The sequence below is a fragment of the Bos indicus genome, chromosome 28, assembly GCF_029378745.1.
Source record: "Bos indicus isolate NIAB-ARS_2022 breed Sahiwal x Tharparkar chromosome 28, NIAB-ARS_B.indTharparkar_mat_pri_1.0, whole genome shotgun sequence".
NCBI classification, from domain to species: domain Eukaryota; kingdom Metazoa; phylum Chordata; class Mammalia; order Artiodactyla; family Bovidae; genus Bos; species Bos indicus.
Window position 1 is genome coordinate 29,421,309 of NC_091787.1, and position 22,684 is coordinate 29,443,992.

At 37.3% G+C, this 22,684-nt stretch overlaps 1 protein-coding gene across 2 annotated transcripts in view; it reads right to left on the reverse strand.

Moving 5' to 3' along the window:
• CFAP70 (cilia and flagella associated protein 70) overlaps nucleotides 1–22,684 on the reverse strand; it is an 82,259-nt gene that overhangs the window by 45,495 nt on the left and 14,080 nt on the right. For both annotated transcript variants that reach the window (XM_019953771.2, XM_070781927.1), the window contains exons 7-10: nucleotides 20,949–21,131; nucleotides 18,053–18,147; nucleotides 14,274–14,373; nucleotides 7,176–7,310 (exon numbers count right to left, since the gene is read on the reverse strand). In XM_019953771.2, coding sequence (XP_019809330.2) covers nucleotides 7,176–7,310; nucleotides 14,274–14,373; nucleotides 18,053–18,147; nucleotides 20,949–21,131 — 513 coding nt within the window. The remainder of the gene's footprint in view (nucleotides 1–7,175; nucleotides 7,311–14,273; nucleotides 14,374–18,052; nucleotides 18,148–20,948; nucleotides 21,132–22,684) is intronic.

Sequence of the window (22,684 nt, forward strand, 5' to 3'; positions counted from 1 at the left end):
AGAATGAAGCATTTACAATTTTGGATCTTTTCTGTTTAGGCTAGGGGGATGGTACTAAAGACTGCTAGCCCATGAATATTAAAAATGGAATTCACTGGGCAACATCTAAGCAAGCTTCAGAATGGAGCAGACGATCAATAAAGGCGAAATAAGGTTCTGTTTCAGCAGCAAGTCCAAAAGAGACAAGGAAATGAATTCTTCCAGTTTTGCTCTGGAAAAATAAAATTCAATGATTTTGGCATATTACATTAATTGTAGTTCATTCCTTTTTATTGTTAAATAGTATTCCCTAGTATTCCTTGGAAGGAAAGTTATGACCAACCTAGACAGCATGTTAAAAAGCAGAGACATTACTTTGTCAACAAAGGTCCATCTAGTCAAGGCTATGGTTTTTCCAGCAGTCATGTATGGATGTTGAGAGTTGGACTACACAGAAAGCTGAGTGCCGAAGAATTGATGCTTTTGAACTGTTGTGTTAGAGAAGACTCGTGAGAGTCCCTTGGACTGCAAAGGGATCCAACCAGTCCATCCTAAGGGAGATCAGTCCTGGGTGTTCGTTGGAAGGACTGATGCTGAAGCTGAAACAACAATACTTTGGCCACCTGATGCAAAGAGCTGACTCACTGGAAAAGAACCTGATGCTGGGAAAGATCAAGGGCAGGAGAAGGGGACGACAGAGGATGAGATGGTTGGATGGCATCACCGACTCAATGGACATGAGTTTGGGTAGGCTCCGGGAGTTGTTGATGGACAGGGAGGCCTGTCGTGCTGCAATCCATGGGGTCTCAAAGAGTCGGACATGACTGAGCGACTGAACTGAACTGATTCCCTAGTATAGATGTGCCATAATTTGCTTATTGATTCACTAGTTGTGGGCATTTGGACTGCTGTGACTTTTTAGCTATTATGAATAATGCTATCAACATCCATATACATGTCTTTATGTAAAAGCGAGTTTTCAGTTCTCTTGGTAGGTTCCTAGGAATGATTTGCTGGGTTGTATGGTAAGTTTGGAAAGATCCCTAGGAGAAGGGAATGGTTACCCACTCCAGTATTCTTGTTTAGAGAATTCCATGGACAGATCATGGGGTTGCAAAAAGACAGAACATGACTGAGTGACTTTCACTTCACTTCACATGGTAAATTTGGAGAATCCCAGGTGGCTCAGCAGTAAAGAATCCGCCTGCAGTACAGGAGATATGGGTTCAATCCCTGGGTTGGGAAGATCCCCTGGAAGAGGAAATGGAAACCCACTCCAGTATTCTTGCTAGGAAAATCCCATGGACAAAGGAGACTGGTGGGCTACAGTCCATAGGGGTGCAAAGACATGACTGAGCACACACACATACACACATATGGTAAGTTTAATATAGATTATGGTTATATTTAATGCAGATTTTCTATATTAAAGTAATTTTGTTTATTAAATTATTAATTATAAACAATTATTAAACATAAATTAATTACGTTTAACAAAAATTTTCTAAATAGTTGTTCTACCAAGTATTAAGAGTAGAATATTGAAATTTCTAAATGTTAACTGCCAAACTGCCTATTACCTCTTTCAATTCTGTTGAGTTTGGCTTCATGCATAATGAGGTTCTGCTGTTAGTATATATGTATGTACATTTATTATTTACACATGTATTATATATAATAATCTATAATTTATAAATCTCATCTTCCTGATTAATTGACATGCCACACTATATCTGTAATAATATTATTCATCTTGAAGTCTATTTTATCTGATATAAATATAGCCACTTAGCTCTGTTTCTATTTGCAGAGTTTATCTTTTCCATCCTTTTACTTCAACTTATGTGTCTTTGAATCAAAACGTATTTGTTGTAGGTAGCATATCATTGAATCTTGATTTTCTATTGAAATATAGTTGATTTACAGTTTTCAGTTTCAGGTATACAGAAAAGTGACTCAGTTACACATATCTTTCAGATTATCTTACATTATAGGTTACTACAAGTTATTGAAAACAATTCCTTGTGTTCTGAAGTAAGTCCTTGTTGCTTATCTATTTTATGTACAGTAGTTTGTTAATTTCATACTCCTAATTTATCCCTCCCCTCACTTTCTTTCCCCTTTGGTAAACACAAGTTTATTTTCTAAATCTGAGTAGGTTTATGTTTTGTATATGAATTCATTTGTATTATTTTTTAGATTCCACACATAAGTGGTATCATATATTTGATTTCTCAAATCCCAACATTTTTTAAAAATCCAGTCTCATAACCTCTTTCTTTTCATTGGTGTATTTAGACTACTCACATGTGTTATTAAAATATTTACATTTATATTTGACATTTTTCTATTTGTGTTCTATATATCTTGTCTTTTTTGCTCCTCTGTTCCTCCTTTAAGTGCCTTCTTTTAATATTAAATACATATATATATATATATATACTTTTATGCATGTGTATGGTGAGTGAGTGAGTACTAAGTCGCTCAGTCATGTCCAACTCTTTACGACCCTACTGACTGTAGCCCACCAGGCTCCTCTCTGTCCATGGGATTCTCCAGGCAAGAATACTGGAGTGGGTTGCCATGCCCTCCTCTAGGGGATCTTTCCATGTGTATGGTACCTACACACATACTTTTTTTAGTGGTTGCTTTAGAGATCACAGTATGCATCTGAACTAATCACAATCTATTGCACATTGAGCCTAACTTAATTCTTGTAAAAACAGAAACTTTACTGTACTACAGCTCCATTCTATTCTCCATCCTTTATGCTACTATTATCGTATATAAGTTATATCTATGTAATGCTTTCAAAATGTGGTGCTAGAGAAGACGTTTGAAAGTCCCATGGACAGTAAGGAGATTAAACAAGTCAATCCTAAAGGAAATCAACCCTGAATATTCATTGGAAGGACTGATGCTGAAGATGAAGCTCCAATACATTGGCCACCTGATGTGAAGAGCTGATTCATTGGAAAAGACCCTGATTCTGGGAAAGATTGAAGGCAAAAAGAGAAGGGGATGACAGAGGGTGAGATGGTTGGATGGCATCACTGACTCAATGGACATGAGTTTGAGCAAATTCCAGGAGAGAGTAAAGGACAGGGAAGCCAGGCATGCTACAGTCCATGGGGTCGTAAAGAGTCAGACACAACTGAGTGACTTTCACTTTCAGAGTAAAGGGAGGAGGAGGTGGTTTAGAAGCAGATGTTGGCAAGAATGCCTCAAACTCCACAGTTTTTCATGCATTAATACTTCTCAGTTTGTTGATATCTTTGGTCAATTTCCAGAGTGCTGAAATGGCATTTTGTCAATGGGTTGAGCTTTATAGTTGCTTCTAGGGGGAGAAAATACTTTGACTGCCTTGTCACTCAGACATAGCCAGAAGTGATTCAAGTATTTTTCATATATTTAAAAAATTATGATTATGTATTTATAAAAAGTTGTGATCACAGTGGATGTAGTTTTACATCCTTTTTCATTTAACAGACTATCACATGTATCTGTTCAAGTTTTTTAAGTTTTTCCTAAGAATAATTTGAATAATCTTCTTCACATGCATATAATAAAAGTAATAAATAAAAATGTCTGTGTGTCAACTGTATCTCTAGTGCTTTACATATTTTATCTCTTTTAATATGTAAAACAATGATAGGAAACAAGTACTGTCTCCATTTTACTAATGCATAAAGTTGAGAGAAATTTAGTTACTTGCCCAGAGTCAGTAAATAGCAGCTAGTCTGGAAGTTCCAGAATTCAATCTAGAAACTGCCTGACATCAAAGCCTATAACCTTTTGATTATGATATTCTGTTTCCCTCAGATTCACCCAAAACACCTTGAAACGACTGGTAGGATAAAGTAGTTTATATTTTAGGAATAATAGTCATCGTTCTGATACATACTCAAACATTTTCCCTGATTTTTTAGGTACACTGTAATTTGGTTTGTGATGGTTTCTTCTATGTATAGAAGATTTTTATTTTTTGGCAATCTAAATCTTTTATCGGAGAAGGCAGTGGCACCCCACTCCAGTACTCTTGCCTGGAGAATCCCAGGGACGGGGAGCCTATGGGGTTGCACAGAGTCGGACATGACTGAAGCGACTTAGCAGCAGCAGCAGCAGCATGCTATATGCAAAATTTTTGCTTTCTTTTTTGCATTTAATTATCTACAAAGCATTAATGTTTATCTTTTTAAAAATTTTTATTTCCTAAGTATATATACTTCATTACTTTTTTTTCTTGCTGCACTGGGTCTTCACTTTTGTACTGGGCTTTATCTAATTGTGGAGCATGGGGGCTGCTCTCTAGTTGAGGGGCCAAGCTTTGCATTATGGTGGCTTCTCTTGTTGCAGAGCCCAGGCTCTAGGCAAGTAGGCTTCAGCAGTTGTGATGCACAGACTTAGTTTCCCTGCAGTATACGAGACCTTCCCGAACCAAGGATTGAACCCATGTCCCGTGTTGCAAGGTGGATTCTTTAACCACTGGACCACCAGGGAAGCCATGATGCTTACCTTTTTAATGGGTGCAAGTCCCACCATTTTTATTTACAAAAATCTATTAATCCATCCTGTATTATTAGACATTTAATCTTAAGTTTAGTTTTGCTATTATTGATCCCCAAAAGTTTTCATGAATATAAGGGCTTTGATCCTATTATTTATTTCAGACACATCCCTATAAACCTGACTTCTGATTCAAAGGATACTTATACAGAGTTTATTACTCATTTGGTTTTCAAATAGAGATGATGGGTCTTTCATGACTCTATTATTGAGTAATAGCTGTCCTAATGATGATGAAATAGTAATGTGTTTTTATTATTATTGATTTTTATAAAGGTGCACTTTCTCCTAAGAAGCAACATGATAAAACTGATTTTTCTCTTAAATAAATAATTTAAATTTTAACATCTGAAAATTGCAAGAACCATATTATAGCTCATTAATCAGTATATGGATTTAAATTTTCGCATACTGAACACAATAGACTTCTTGCATTATTCTAAAGATTTTGTATCCAACTTTATTGAGGTAAATTGAAATATAGGCTTACTTTAGAGATACTGCAGGTTGGTTCCAGACTACATCAATAAAGCAAATATTGCAGTAAAGCAAGACATGGATTTTTTGGTTTCTCAATGCAAATAAAAGCTATGTTTACACTATACTGTAATCTATTAAGTGTAAAATAGCAATGTCTCAAAAACCAATGTACAGATCTTAATTTAAAAATACTTCTTCACTTAAAAAAAGGCCAAAATGATTAGATTAGGAACAACACAGATCACTATAACAAATAAAACAATAATGTTTGAAATACTGTGAGAATTAACAAAACGTGAGAGAGAGACACAAAGTGAGCAAATGCGGCTGAAAAATATCACCCACAGACTTGCTCATCTCAGGGTTACTACCAACCTTCAATTTGTAAAAAGAAAATACAACATCTGTGAAGAATGATAAAGCAAAGTACCATAAAATAAGGTATGCCTATAAAATCATCTGGACCAGTGATGACAAACAGGATTTAACTTATGCTGCTGCTGCTGCTAAGTCACTTCAGTCGTGTCCGACTCTGTGTGACCCCATAGACGGCAGCCCACCAGGCTCCCCCGTCCCTGGGATTCTCCAGGCCAGAACACTGGAGTGGGTTGCCATTTCCTTCTCCAATGCATGAAAGTGAAAAGTGAAAGTGAAGTCCCTCAGTCGTGTCCGACCCTCAGTGACCCCATGGACTGCAGCCCACCAGGCTCCTCCATCCATGGGATTTTCCAGGCAGGAGTACTGGAGTGGGGTGCCATTGCCTTCTCTGAACTTATGCTTAAATTCTGATTTTAGTGGAGATGTTTTAGAATACTGTGTTGACAAAGATTCTACGTCCTTATCTGGACTCAAAAGGATGGGTTCAAAAGGAAAGAATATTCTGATTGATATAAGGCTTCCCCAGTGGCTCAGTGGGTAAAGAATCTGCCTGCCAATGCAAGAGACACAGGAGACGTGGTTCGATTCCTGGGTTTGGAAGATCCCCTGGAGCAGGACAAGGCAAACCATTCCAGTATTCTTGCCTGGAGAAGCCCATGAACTGAGAAGCCTGGTGAGCTACAGTCCAAAGGGTACCAAAGAGTCAGATCTGACTGAGTGACTACACACGCACTCATGCCTGTATCAGTTCAGTTCAGTCGCTTAGTCGTGTCCAACTCTTTGAGACCTCATGGATTGTAGCATGTCAGGCCTCCCTGTCCATCAACAACTCCCAGAGTTCACCCAAACCCATGTCCATTCAGTCGGTGATGCCATCTAACCATCTCATCCTCTGTTGTCCCCTTCTGCCCTCAATCTTTCCCAGCATTAGGGTCTTTTCAGATGAGTTAGCTCTTCCCATCCGGTGGCCAAAGTACTGGAGTTTCAGCTTCAGCATCAGTCCTTCCAATGAACACCCAGGACTGATCTCCTTTAGGATGGACTGGCTGAATCTCCTTGCAGTGCCAGGGACTCTCAAGGGTCTTCTCCAACACCACAGTTCAAAAGCATCAGTTCTTCGGCACTAAGCTTTCTTTATAGTCCAACTCTCATATCCATACATGACCACTGGAAAAACCATAGCCTGGACTAAATGGACCTTTGTTGGCAAAGTAATGTCTCTGCTTTTCAATATAAACTACATATTTAAAGTATATGATTTCATCAGTCAGAATAACCAATATTCTCATCATCTCTAAATTTTTTCTCATATTTCTTTTGTAATCCATTCTTCCCTCTATCCCTGTTCCCAAGCAACCACTGATTTGCTTTCTACTTTCTGATAACTGTATTTCATTGGCATCATACAGTATGCACTCTCTTTTGTCTGGTTTCTTTCATTTATCATAATACATTTGAGATTCATCCATGTTGCATGTTTAATAGTTCATTCCTTTTTATTGCCAAATAGTATTCCATTGTATGGTTATACCACATAATTTGTTTTTCTGAATACCTGTTGATAGAAATTTGGGTTGTTTCCAGTTTGGGGCTTTTTGTTATCCTAAAGTTTTTAAGATTCAAGGGCAAAAGACTTCAAGGCTCTATATTTAACATCCCAGTGTATCATTTGTTTTCAAATATCAACTGCAAAGATGTGTGTGCTAAAGATATAAGTAAACACATATATAAGAATAAATTAGGATGATAACTTTTATACTAATTTTTCTTACCTTTTCATAGACTGTACTATCTAGGTAAGGGTAAACATGAAAAGCTCCCCGAATCTTCTTTACACCTGGATACAGCAATGGCACCATATTAACATAAGCCACACCATGAAATGAAAACTGACCTTCATCATCAGTCTAAAGGAATAAAAACAGATAGCTGTTAGAGTGTTACAGAGTAATGTACCATAAGGTCTGGAGCTCTGACTGAGCAGAGCAAAGACCTGACTTTAGGAACTAGCTATGCTACTTGATTTGAGCCAGTTATATAGACATCTTGGGTCTCTGCTTATTTATTTATAAGTGGGTTTAATAATACCATGATCACTGAGATAATATATATTAACAGTGTTAATTAACAGTAAAGATAGTAGTTTGATCAGCAAATACTCTAATAATGTATATTCAACCAAAGAGTCAATTTCTCCATGTTGCTTTTTAGGACAAAATGTAACTTTGCAATAATAGCAAATGAAGCAACTGACAAACAACTAATCTCAAAAATATACAAGCAACTCCTACAGCTCAATTCCAGAAAAATAAAAGACCCAATCAAAAAATGGGCCAAAGAACTAAATAGACATTTCTCCAAAGAAGACATACAGATGGCTAACAAACACATGAAAAGATGCTCAACATCACTCATTATCAGAGAAATGCAAATCAAAACCACTATGAGATACCATTTCACGCCAGTCAGAATGGCTGCGATCCAAAAGTCTACAAGCAATAAATGCTGGAGAGGGTGTGGAGAAAAGGGAACCCTCTTACACTGTTGGTGGGAATGCAAACTAGTACAGCCACTATGGAGAACAGTGTGGAGATTCCTTAAAAAACTGGAAATAGAATTGCCTTATGATCCAGCAATCCCACTGCTGGGCATACACACTGAGGAAACCAGAAGGGAAAGAGACACGTGTACCCCAATGTTCATCGCAGCACTGTTTACAATAGCCAGGACATGGAAGCAACCTAGATGTCCATCAGCAGTCGAATGGATAAGAAAGCTATGGTACATATACACAATGGAGTATTACTCAGCCATTAAAAAGAATACATTTGAATCAGTTCTAATGAGATGGATGAAACTGGAGCCTATTATACAGAGTGAAGTAAGCCAGAAAGAAAAACACCAATACAGTATACTAACGCATATATATGGAATTTAGAAAGATGGTAACGATAACCCTGTATACGAGACAGCAAAAGAGACACTGATGTATAGAACAGTCTTTTGGACTCTGTGGGAGAGGGAAAGGGTGGGATGATTTGGGAGAATGGCACTGAAACATGTATAATATCATATATGAAACGAGTCACCAGTCCAGGTTCGATGCATGATAATGGATGCTTGGGGCTGGGGCACTGGGACGACCCAGAGGGATGGTGTGGGGAGGGAGGAGGGAGGAAGGTTCAGGATGGGGAACACATGTATACCTGTGGTGGATTCATTTTGATATATGGCAGAACCAATACAATATTGTAAAGTTAAAAAACAAAATAAAATATTTAAAAAAAAGAAAATAAAAAAAATGAAATTTTGCAAAAAAACAACAATAACAAAAGCTTAACAGAAATCAGACTGTGGCCTTAGCTTTAGTTCACAGGTTCACGTAAATGAAAAGAGCCTTACAAATCATCTGGACCAGTGATGACAAACAGGATTTAACTTGTGCTTAAATTCTGATATCAGTGGAGGTGTTTTAGAATACTGTGTTGACAAAGATTCGACGTCCTTATCTGGATTCAAAAGGAAAGAATATTTTGATTGATCAGTAATATCTGCCATGGATGAAGGTGGATGAATGACAGTCTGCCATCATGTATTTGTCAACCCTAACCTCATCTACATTCTCATTTCAAAGATGAAGAACATGTCAGTAAATATATGTTAACACAATTTTTAATGGTTGTATGGTTTGCCATAGAAAACATTTACAAGGAAAAAATCAATTAAATGAAGGAAAACACATTTAATTTCTACAACGTTAAAAGTAATCTCTTTGATTTTGCTGATTATAACAATATCAAAGGACTTCCCTGGTGATACAATGGATAAAAACCCACCTGCCAATGCAGGGGACATGGATTTGATCCCTGGTCCAGGAAGATCCCACATGCCATGGAGCAATTAAGCCCATGAGCCACAACTATTGAGCCCGTGTGCTGCAGCTACTGAACCCCGTACACCTAGAGCCTGTACTTTGCAATGAGAAGCCCACAACTACAGAGTCACCCCCACTCACCACAACTAGAGAAAGCCCTTGCTCAGCAATGAATATGCAGCATAACCAAAAAAAAAAAAAAGAAAACAAGACAAAAACAATAATCAGAAATTAGACTTAAAGTCCTGTCTTCATATGATAGCATTATGTTGTTTTAGAAATCATATCCCTGATGAATATAAATTTCAAAATCCTCAACAAAATATCAGGAAACTAAATTCAACAATACATTAAAAGAATTGTACACTATGACCAACTGGGATTTAATACAGGGATATATGAATGGGTTCAGTTCAGTTCAGTTGCTCAGTCGTGTCCAACTCTTTGTGACCCCATGGACTGCAGCAAGCCAGACTTCCCTCTCTATCACTAACTCCTGGAGCTTTATATTCACAAATCAATCAATGCAATATACTACATTAACAAACTGAAGAATAAAAATCATATTTGCAAACTAGATGCAGAAAAAGCATTTGATAAAATTCAACATCCATTTATGATTAAAAACCCTCAAGAAAGTGGGTATAGAGGAAATGCATCTCAACATCATATAGGCCATATATGAGAAATCCAAAGCCAACATCATCCTCAAATGTAAGAAGCTGAAAGTATTTCCTCTGAGATCAAGAACAAGACAAGGATGCTCACTCTTACCACTTTTATTCAACATAGTATTAGAAGTCTTAGGCACAGCACTTAGAAAACAAAAAGAAAAAAAAAAAGGAATCCAAATTGGAAAGGAAGAAGTAATAAAGCTGCCACTGTTTGCAGACATGGTATTGTATATAGAAAATCCTAAAGATGCCTCCCAAAACTACTAGAACTAATAAATGAATTCAATAAATTTTCAGGATATAAAATCAATATCAGAAATCCACTGCATTTCTACATACTAACAATGAATTATCAGAAAGAAGAATTAAGAAAACACTCCCATTTAAAAATGCATCAAAAAGAATAAAATATCTAGAAATAAATATAAGTACGGTAGCAAAAGACTTGTACTCTGAAAAGTACAAGATACTAAGGAAAGAAACTGAAGATGACACAAACAAATGTAAAAATATACCATGCTTATGATTGAAAGAATTAATATTGTTAAAATACTACTCTCCAGGCACTAAAGATTCAGTGCAATTCCTATCAAAATATCAAGGGCATTTTTCACAGAACTAAAACAAATAATTCTAAAATTTGCGAAAAAGGAGGCTCTAAAGGCTCTAAAAGGAGCCACAAAAGACTCTGAATAACCAAAACAATCTCAACAAAGAAGAACAAAGCTGAAGATATCATGCTCCCTGATTTCAACTATACTACAAAGCTAGAGTCGGAGAAGGCAATGGCACCCCACTCCAGTACTCTTGCCTGGAAAATCCCATGGACGGAGGAGCCTGGTAGGCCGCAGTCCATGAGGTCGCTGAGGGTCGGACACGACTGAGCGACTTCACTTTCACTTTTCACTTTCATGCACTGGAGAAGGAAATGGCAACCCACTCCAGTGTTCTTGCCTGGAGAATCCCAGGGATGGGGGAGCCTGGTGGCTGCCGCCTATGGGGTCGCACAGAGTCGGACATGACTGAAGCGACTTAACAGCAGCAGCAGCAGCACAAAGCTAGGGTAATAAAGACAGTATGGTACTGGCACAAAAACACACATAGATCAATGGAACAGAATAGAGAGTAAAGAAATAACACTCATATGGTCAATTAATTTATAACATAGGAAAGAAGAATACACAATGAAAAATACAGCCTCCTCAATAAATGGTGATGGGAAAACTGGACAAGCAAAAGAATCAGCTGGCCTACTTTCTCAAAATGTACACAAGACTAAACTCAAAATGGATAAAAGACTTAAATGTAACACCTGAAACCATAAAACTTCTAGAGAGAAACAGAGGCAATCCACTCTTTGGCAGCAGTATTTATTGGATATGACTCCTCAGGCAAGGGAAACAAAAGTAAAAATAAATTGGACTATATCAATCTAAAAAGTTTTTACATAGGAAAAGAAACCATGAGCAAAACAAAAAGGCCACTTACTAAATGGGAGAAAACATTTGCAAACTATATATTCAAAACGGGGTTAATATCCAACAAGTACAAAGAACTCATACAACACAACCTAAAAAAAAAAACCCAAACACCTGGATTTAAAACTGGGCAGAAGTTGTTCATAGGCATTTTTCCAGAGAAGGCATACAGATGACCAACAGGTATGTGAAAAGATGTTCAATATCAAGCACCATCAGGGGAATGCAAATCAAAACCACAACGAAACATCATCTCACACCTGTAAGAAAGCATGCACGTGTGCTCAGCCGTGTCCAGCATTTTGTGACCCCATGGAGTGTAGCTCACCAGGGTCCTCTGTCCACGGGACTGTCCAGGCAAAGAAACTAGAGTGGGTTGCCATTTCCTCCTCCAGAGGATCTTCCCAACCCACGGATTGAACCTGTGTCTTCTGTCTTGGCAGGCAGATTCTTTACCAGTGAGCCATGTGGGAAGCCCCCTGTCAGAATGGCTGCCATCAAAAGATGATAAGCACTGGCAAGGATGTGGAGAAAAGGGAAGTCTCTTCTCAGTACAACAGTACAACAATGTACTGTTGATGGGATTATAAATTGGTGAGCCATTATGGAAAACGCTAGGGAGGTTCCACAGAAAATTAAAAATATACCTGCCATCTGATCTAGCATTTTCACTTTGGCATATTTACCTGAAGAAAACAATATCACTAACTGGAAAAGAAATATGCACTTCAATATTCATCACAGGATTATGTAAAATAGATATGGAAGTGACCTAAGTATCTATCAATAGATAAAGAAAGGGCTTCCCTGGTGGCTCAGTAGTAAAGAATCCATCTGACAAAGCAGGAGACATGGGTTCCATCCCTGGTACAGAAGATTCCACATGCCACGGGGCAACTAAGCCCAAGTGCCAAAACTACTGGGCCTGTGCTCCAGAGCCCGGGAGCCACAACTACTGTGCCCACGTGCCACAGCTGCTGAAGCCCACACGCTCTAGAGCTCACGCTCTGCAACAAGCAGTGCAATGAGAAGCTTGTGCGCTTCAACTGGAGCCTAGTATCCACACAGCGCAGCTAGAGAAAAGCCCATGTAGCAACGAAGACCCAGCAAAGCCAAAAATAAATATATACCTTTATTTAAAAAGATAAAAAGACAAAGAAGATGTGGCATATATATATATGTGTGTGTGTATGTGTGGGTATATATACACACACATATACAATGGAATATTCAGTTCAGTTCAGTCGCTCACTCATGTCCAACTATTTGTGACCCCATGAATCGCACCACGCCAGGCCTCCCTGTCCATCACCAACTCCCGGAGTTCACTCAGACTCACGTCCATCGAGTCAGTGATGCCATCCAGCCATCTCACCCTCTGTCGTCCCCTTCTCCTCTTGCCCCCAATCTCTCCCAGCATCAGAGTCTTTTCCAATGAGTCAACTCTTCACATGAGGTGGCCAAAGTACTGGAGTTTCAGCTTTAGCATCATTCCTTCCAAAGAAATCCAGGGCTGATCTCCTTCAGAATGGACTGGTTGGATCTCCTTGCAGTCCAAGGGACTCTCAAGAGTCTTCTCCAACACCACAGTTCAAAAGCATCAATTCTTCGGTGCTCAGCCTTCTTCACAGTCCAACTCTCACATCCAAACATGACCACAGGAAAAACCATAGCCTTGACTAGACAGACCTTTATTGGCAAAGTAATGTCTCTGCTTTTGAATATTACTTAGCCATAAAAAAGAAATCTTGCCATTTGTGACAACATGGATGGATCTAGAAAGTATTATGCTAAGTGAAATAAGCCAGACACAGAAAGACAAATACCACATCATCTCACTTATATGTGGAATCAAAAAGAAAGAATAAAACAAAACAAAAACAGAGAAAAACGGGTAGTTGCCCGAAGGGAGCGGTGATTGAGTGGGTGAGAGAAAACAACTGAAGGAGATTAAGAGGTCCACACAACCAGTTATGTAATATACGTCACAGAGATATACTGTAATAATACACAACATAAGGAATGTGGTCAATATTACTGTAATAACTTTACATGGGGACAGATGGCTACTAGACTCACCATGGTGAACACTTCATAATGTATGTAAGTGTCAAATCATTATATAGTACACCTGAAAAACTAACGATATTGTGCAACAACTATATTTCAATTTTTTTAAAGACAGGTCTTTTGCAGTAGACATTTATTGACCTACTTCCTCTGGTTTTCTTCTTCAGCAGGATAGGAAGCAACTGTTGGCATAGTCAGTGGGATGAATTGGAAATAGAGTCATTCGGACACATGCATTTATTTTTATCATAAACAAACAAAAAACAGTAGAGAACTTGTTCCAGGCTCATCAAAGCTATATCTTTTCAGAGTAGTAGCACACCTATGAAAATTAGCAGGCTAAAACATTTTAAGTAGGTCAGTCTAAAATAAATTTGGAAAGATGTATTAGGTTGAACCATACAGCCAATATTTAGCTACTTTTGATGTATTCAAAGGCTATTTCATAGTTTTACTTGTGGTAAAACTATAACAGAGGGCTAAAGGGAAATAGGATATCTGAGAATAAAGCCTAAATAACTTTTAGTGGACAACAGGGAACTAGGGTTACCAGTCATTCTGATTTGCCAGGAACAAGGGAGTCTCCTGACACATGAGACTTGCAGCACTAAAACTGGGAAATTATTAATATTAAGCAAATTAGGATGAGCTGGCTACCCTAGGGAACAGCCACAAGGTTCACATTTTCCTTTGGTATCAGAATTAGAAGCAGAGTAACAGGCTGGGTCTGACATAGCATTTCTTCTACAATTATTTTTAAGTGAACAAATTTACCTTTTCGAATTTAGCAGATTTCCCTTTGGGCACAGCAACCAGAGGAACCCTTGTGATCTCTACAGGCCAAAATCGGCAATCAGCAATTCGTTTCTGAAAGCTGCAAATCAAGAATCAGCCCATTAGCATTATATGCAAAAATGAGGTTAGTATAATTAAGGTTAAAATGAAGTATTCCTGGAGAAGGAAATGGCAACCCACTCCAGTATTCTTGCCTGGTAAATCCCATGGACAGAGGAGCCTGGTAGGCTACAGTCCATGGGGTCGTAAAAAAAAAAGAAGAAGAAAAAAAAATGAAGTATTCCTCTCTTTAAAAGTAACCGAATACTTATATGCAAAAATTCTTATTCGGTATGTGAACTTTTAAAACCTTCTCATAGTTATAAAATTCCAAAAATAATTATCCTATATTGCTAGGAGAAGCAAATTATAGTTTTTGAGAGCAGTTTGACAATACGAATCAAAAGTCTTTAAAATGTTCATAGTCCTTGACCCAGAAATTCTACTTCTAGCGATTAATTCTAAAGAAATAATCAAACAAGTATGCACAAAGTACAAAATACATTTATTTCTACTGTGAAAGTAATCCCAGTAGGACTTCCAGTGTCACCCTGGACACATAAAGAGCTTGAAAGCTGTCATTCTTGTCTTCACAACAAGAAAAAAGCTGTTCAAATAAAAAACCAATGACTTTTCTTAGATCCACCTAAGAATTAAGTTCATACGGCAAATCACCACCTTGAAATATAGAGAAACAAGCAAGTACAAAGAAGCATAGCTAAGATTAGCTTACAGGCGTCAGAAGCCACTAGAGCCAGTTTAACTGGTAGAAACACTTTAAAGATAATTGTGAAAAACTGCTGGAGACTGAGAATGAACTAACCAGAGAGTTAAAAACTGGATGCCCACTCTTAGGGAGTCTCTATACTTTCTTGGGATTTAAATCAAGGAGTTCCATCAGATTCTTATGGTGAAAACAGAAGAAAAATTATCTTAGGGAGAAAGAAGGGAAAAGTAACTGTATTACAATATGTCCAGAGTGTTCTCTGTAATAAAGGCCTGCTCTATAAGGGAAACTACATCAGAGTTTTATTTGACCCAGGGAAAGGGCAATTAGACAACTCTAGCCCTATTTGTGGCACCCCACTCCAGTACTCTTGCCTGGAAAATCCCATGGACGGAGGAGCCTGGAAGGTTGCAGTCCATGGGGTCGTTGAGGGTCAGACACAACTGAGCGACTTCACTTTCACTTTTCACTTTCATGCACTGGAGAAGGAAATGGCAACCCACTCCAGTACTCTTGCCTGGAAAATCCCATGGATGGAGGAGCCTGGTAGGCTCCAGTCCATGGGGTTGCTAGAGTCGGACACGACTGGGCGACTTCACTTTCACTTTTCACTTTCATGCACTGGAGAAGGAAATGGCAACCCACTGCAGTGTTCTTGCCTGGAGAATCCCAGGGACGGCGGAGCCTGGTGGGCTGCCGTCTATGGGGTCGCACAGAGTCGGACACAACTGAAGCGACTTAGTAGTAGTAGTAGCCCTATTTAGCCTTCCTCTCTCACATGAGACGAGGAAGAAAAAAAGATACACTTATGAAGTCACAACCTCGGGACTCAAACTCATTAAAATACTGAGATTTAATCACAGGATTATAGAAAACTTCCTTTCCCCAGCACTTTACCACCATTCAACAGGATCCAGTATAATAACAGTGAATTATAAGTGAGAATCTTCAAACACAAACCCTATTTGGGAAAAAGCTCTGAGCATACCCAGAGACAATAGGGAAGGAGTAAAAGGATGCTGAAGCCTCTAGCGCTCACAGCTATTGAAAGAATTAAATACAGCCTACCTCCCAATCGGGTTAACATAAAACCTCACCCAGAAAACCCAATCACCACATTTCTTATTGCCCAAAACATAATGTCCAGCCTTCAAAAGAAAAAAACTACAAGAAATGCTAAAAGGCAAGAAAAATACCATCTGAAGAGGCAAAGCTATCGTGTGAACTAGACTCAGATATGACACAGATTTTGAAATTATCAGGTAGATAATTTAAAATAATTGATTAATATGATAAGAGCTCTAATGGAATAAGTAGAAAACATGTAAGAACAGATGGGTAATATAAATAGAGAGATGGAAATTCTAAGAAAGAATCAAAAGGAAACGTTGAAAACCAAAAACACTAACAAAAAAGAAAAATTAATTTGATGGGCTTATCAACAGACTGGACATAAACTGAGGAAAAAAATCTGTGATCTTGAAGCTACTGAGCCAATAAAAATTTTCCAAACTGAAACAGAAAGGAGAAAAAAGTTTTTAAATCACAAAAGAATATCTAAGAAATGTGGGACAATTACAAAAGGTATATAGGAATACCAGAGGGGAAAAAAGTGAGAAAGAAGCAGAAGAAATATTTGAGTCACAATGGCTGCAAATTTTACCAAATTAATGACAGATACCACAGATCGAGAAAGCTGAGAGCACCAAGCACAATATATATATATATATAAAATCTACACCTAGGTATATCATATTCAAATTGTAGAAAGCCAAAGAGAAAGAAAATCTGGAAGTCAGAGAAAAAAAAAACTTACCTATAGAGGAACAAGGATAAGAATTATCTTGGATTTTCTTTCAGAAATCATGCAAGCAAGAAGAGAATGATGTGTAATACTTACAATTCTGAAAGAAACAAACTACCAACTTAGAATTCTGTATCTACTGGAATTATCCTTCAAAGATGAAGGAAAGATAAGACTTTTAGTCAAACAAAAATGGAAACAAGTTGTGGCCAGTAAACCTGTCATGCAAGAAATGCTAAAAGTCTTCACAGAAAAAGATATGAGGTGGGTCAGAAAATATGGATCCATATAAAGACAGGAAGAGAATCAGAATGAAAAAGATTTAGGTAAAATAAATTTAAATTTTTTTCTTACTTTTAATTAGTCAAATAGATAACTGTTCAAAGTAATAATAGCAAAAAATATATCCTTAATGAAGTATCAGCAAATCAAACAATGTACATTTATATTATACACTACAATCAAGTTGGGTATATAGAACTCTGAAATATGTAATCAATTTTTCCAAAATTCTAAAACTGTTCTAAAAATAGCCTATTAATTAAAAAAGATATATATTTTCATTCAGATAATACATACATTGATAATCCTTTATTTCTCACTTCTCCCTAATCACTAGGTCAACCAGAGATTGACAGGTAACCACACAAAACTGTGTCATGTTCTGCTTTAGTAAATAAATCCTGATCTGGTATGGGTGACAATGTGTCCAACAAAACCACTCTTTCCTAAGTCTCTTTTTCTTCGAGAGATGGGCAATGAGATGAAGGAAGGTTCTACAAAAAGGGCTAATACAGCCCGCATGTTTCCTTTTTTAATCCATGAGCAGTTGCCTCTTCCAACTCTCTGCCAGGAATGTGACCGTGCAGGCTAGAGAGCCAATGAGCCATCTTGACCCATGAGATAACCTTGTGTATGGAATGCACACATCAAAGAGGCAGAGCAAAGAGAAAGAGGCTGCATACCTAATAGTACCTAGAGCCACCACACATACTAGGTCTGACCTTCTTTTATATGAAAGAGAAGAATCCACATGGTTAAACCACTATCACTAGAAGCCTGCTATTAGTACATGTGGTAGAAGAGACTCTCAGATCACCTTAACTCAATTGTAAATAAACAAAAGTATAATAAAACATTTCTTCCCACAGTCCCTATTGGTTAGACATACTCCCTCCCTCTTCCTACCTGACCACTGCAGGAGGATCAAGGTAGCAGCGACTTTCCAAGTCCCAAGTAATCCTTTTCTTCATGCATTCCGCTTGGTTCCTAAATTCCCTATCCTATAAAATCATAAGACAGAGACTTTTATTCTCTCAGTATGGCATGGTTGCCTCCAGCTCCATCTGAGGGCATTCTTTTAATGGATTTGATCATAATAGTTTTATTACTACTACTATTACTACTTTAAGTATGACTACTACTAAAAACACTAACACCATCTTAAAGTTTTGAGTACTTTAGTACACAGAATAAATTACTTATATTATCCTTTTTTCAATCCAATACTAACTGCCAAACATTCATTCACATAACCTCAATCAGTGATTCTAAACCCTGAATGCATATTAGAACTATCTGGAAGCTTTTAAAAACAAAAAATCAAAACTTGGGCATTGGTATTACTTTATTTATTTATTTTAAATTTTATTTTATTTAACTTTACAATATTGTATTGGTTTTGCCATATATCAAAATGAATCTGCCACGGGTATACATGTGTTCCCCATCCTGAACCCTCCTCCCTCCTCCCTCCCCATACCGTCCCTCTGGGTCGTCCCAGTGCACCAGCCCCAAGCATCCAGTATCGTGCATTGAACCTGGACTGCAGACTCGTTTCATATATGATATTATACATATTTCAATGCCATTCTCCCAAATCATCCCACCCTCTCCCTCTCCCACAGAGTCCAAAAGACTGTTCTATACATCAGTGTCTCTTTTGCTGTCTTGTATACAGGGTTATTGTTACCATCTTTCTAAATTCCATATATATGCGTTAGTATACTGTATTGGTGTTTTTCTTTCTGGCTTACTTCACTCTGTATAATAGGCTCCAGTTTCATCCACCTCATTAGAACTGATTCAAATGTATTTTTTTTAATGGCTGAGTAATACTCCATTGTGTATATGTACCACAGCTTTCTTATCCATTCATCTGCTGATGGACATATCGCAGCACTGTTTATAATAGCCAGGACATGGAAGCAACCTAGATGTCCATCAGCAGATGAATGGATAAGAAAGCTGTGGTACATATACACAATGGTATTACTTTAAAAGTAAATTCTTATACAATTGACCTGGTTAGAGTTTGGCCACCATTGTTTTAAAAGTTTTCTAGGTGACTGTGATGAGCAACCAAGGTTGAGAACTAGTTATCCAAACTAAAATGGGACATAAAATCTAAATATCTAAAATAAAATATCTAAGTGAAAATATTAATAAAAGTAAAGCATGAATTTTTAGTAATCACAATGATGAGAAAAGACACTACACAATATTTTTAAAATACTGCTAGCCTTATCTCTGGGCTTCCCAAGTGGCGCTATTTAAAATATTTAGAATCAGACACCAAAATAATTCAACCACGCACTATATAATTACTTCATCAAATGTTTCCACTAATGATTATCAGTTTGTTCAAGACACATTTGCAAATGTGTTTACAGAATTTCCTATGCCCTTGACAAACATATGTTGTAGAAAAATATGAAGGAAGGAAGGAAGGAACAGAAGGAGAGAGGGAAGGAGGGAACAAAGGAAGGAATATAAAGAATAATTTCAACAACTTAAATGTCCACCAACAGGAGACTAATTAAGCAAATTAAAGTATGTTCATACTATTTCATATCATATAGCAAGTACAAATAAAGAAAAAGAATGAGAATGCTCTTCGTATATTTATGTGGGAAAAATCTCCACGATATACTATAAAGCAAAAAAAGCAAGCTGCAGAAGTATGTGAGTATGTCGCCGTTTGTGGAAAAAAATGATAGGAAAAGAATACATGTAGATATTTGTGTGTATGAATACATGAAGAAAAAACACATTTTCCGTGCTTCCAATATGATTAAGCACTTTATATAATACTCAGTTCGGAGGAGGCAATGGCACCCCACTCCAGTACTCTTGCCTGGAAAATCCCATGGACGGAGGAGCCTGGTGCACTGCAGTCCATGGGGTCGCTAGGAGTCGGACACGACTGAGCGACTTCACTTTCACTTTCCACTTTCCACTTTCATGCATTGGAGAAGGAAATGGCAAGCCACTCCAGTGTTCTTGCCTGGAGAATCCCAGGGACGGGGAGCCTGATGGGCTGCCGTGTATGGGGTTGCACAGAGTTGAACACGATTGAAGCGACTTAGCAGTAGTAGTAGTTTAATACTCAGTTAAAAATAAATAAACACTTCACACTTGAAATAAAGCAAAAATAGCATAGTATTCCTGACAGGTTCTAGTTCTGAAAACAGCAAGACTTTGAATACTTTCTGTAAATCCGGACTCCCTAAAGAAAAACAATTTGATCCCTGCCTTTTACTTTGTCGATGTCTATAAGCCAGTCTTTCTGGAATCTGACTCCCTTGCACCTTTTGTGAGGAATCTTTAGGAAACTTTACTTTTCTAAACGTTTTTGCTTCTGAGTCTTCCTTTGACTATGTACTTTTGCTTTATTTATGTTCATAAAAAAGTATCCGAAAAGGAACACAAGAAACTATAGTGAAGGTTAACTTTCAGGGTGATGATCGAGGAAGGAATTAGGAAGAAGAGACAAGGACGAGCAGGGAGAATTCAACTGCATATCTCTTAATGCTTTTTCAACTTGTGACTGTATCATAACCTACTCATAAATAAATAAATTGCAAATGAGATAAAGAGTAAAATATGAAGTAAATCAATTATTTTGCTTGTTGGACTTAAGTCAGGAAACATTTTAATCAGAATTTTTATAGATAATTGTTTTGACATAACTGTTTAAGAGGTAATGGGTGTGTATGAGTTACAGTGATTTACAAACTGTAAACGTGTTTTATCATATGCCAGTGCACTGAGATTGCCACCACAAACCATCTCATTCTCTCACCTCGGGGTGGTTGAGCTCCCCTTCTTCTTCCTCATAAGGACCACCAACGATGAAACTGTCAGGAATGTTGTTGGCTCCGGGAGCCAGAATGTTGGGAATAGGCCATTTTTTGGGCCTAGGAACAGGTTCTCTTTCCCCTCCAAGCTTCAGAGTTCCGTTCTTGAAGAAGATGGGATAGTCCTTCTATAGAAATAAATACCATGTAACAGGAAATTTTATAAAAGACTATGAAGTGGACAAAAAAAGATTACTGAAGTGTCTTTTCAATGGAATATCAGGTATTGTCTAATAGACCCTTCTGTGATTATCTGAGTCTAAAGACGGGCTTATGTCCTTCATTTGTCTTTGTGCTATTTTATAATTCTGTAATTTATAGAAAATTGATAATAATGCAAATTATTCTTGTCCATAGATATGCACATGTATTTCGTCCAGTAAAAATATAACTGATTATTGCCCTATGGCTGATGATAAGTTTTGAATTATCAGCAAACATATTACAACTTTCCTGGTTGCTTACCAGGAAAAGGTAAGCAACCTCACCTCTGAACAAATCTGGGTCATTTGTTCAGATTCTTGTTTGAATTGGTTTAATCCCTTTATTTCATTTTATATTTATATGAGAGTCATGATGTACCTTTTTAAAAATTCTTTTACAAAACAAATGTGACAAAGGCTAAAAATATAAACATTTTTGTATTTGCAATTCATCTAAAATAAATTTGCAACAGAAAATTGGCAAAGTCTATAAATACACAATTTAGAGAAAAGCAAATTAGAAAATCCAACATTTAAATAAAAACATGCTAAATATGAATAAGTGAAATGCATATTAAAACCATGAGATATTGTTTTAAACCACAGATTGGCAGAGTCAAAGTCTGAAAATATTAAGTGTTGACAGCACTGTAAAGTTAATGATATTCTTACACATAGTTCATGGAAATGTATTTTGGTATAACTATGGAAAACAATTTTGTAGTCTATTATAAAAGTTAAAATTGGCATAACCTATAAGTCAAATATTCTAATTCTTTGGGTTTTAAGACTTCTGTGAAGGAGGGGCCTCTACAGGATAGTAGAGTAACAATCTTTGAAAATCTGCTCCTCAAAAAAAAACCCAATAATGCTAGCAAAAATTGCCAAAATTAAGGATGTCAAAACCATTCAATACGGACAGGACAGTCTTTCCAACAAATGGTTCTAAGAAGACTAGTTATTCCCATGCAAAAGAATGAGATTCATTCTTACCTAACACCATATACAAATATTAACTCAAAAATGGATCAAAGGCCAAAACATAAGAGCTAAAACTATAAAACTGTTGGATGCAAACACAGGGGGAAAGCCTCTGGACATCGTATTTGGCAATGATTTCTTGGTTATAACAAAATTAAAAAATGGATAAACAGAACTTCATCAAAACTGAAAACTCTGGGGTATCAAAAGATACTAACCAGCGTAAGAAAAGGCAACCAACAGAATGGGAGAAAATACTTACAAATCACGTATCTGGTAAGGGATTAACAGCTAAAAAATATAGAGGACTCCCAAAATGCCAACAACAAAAAGACAAACAACCCAGGTCAGAAATGAGCAAAGGACTTGAATAGATATTTCCCCAAAGAAGATATAAAAGGGCCAGTAAGCACATGAAAAGATGCTCAGCATCTTTTAATTTTTATTTCACTAGGGAAATATAAATCAAACACATAAGGTTTGCTACTTCATACCTA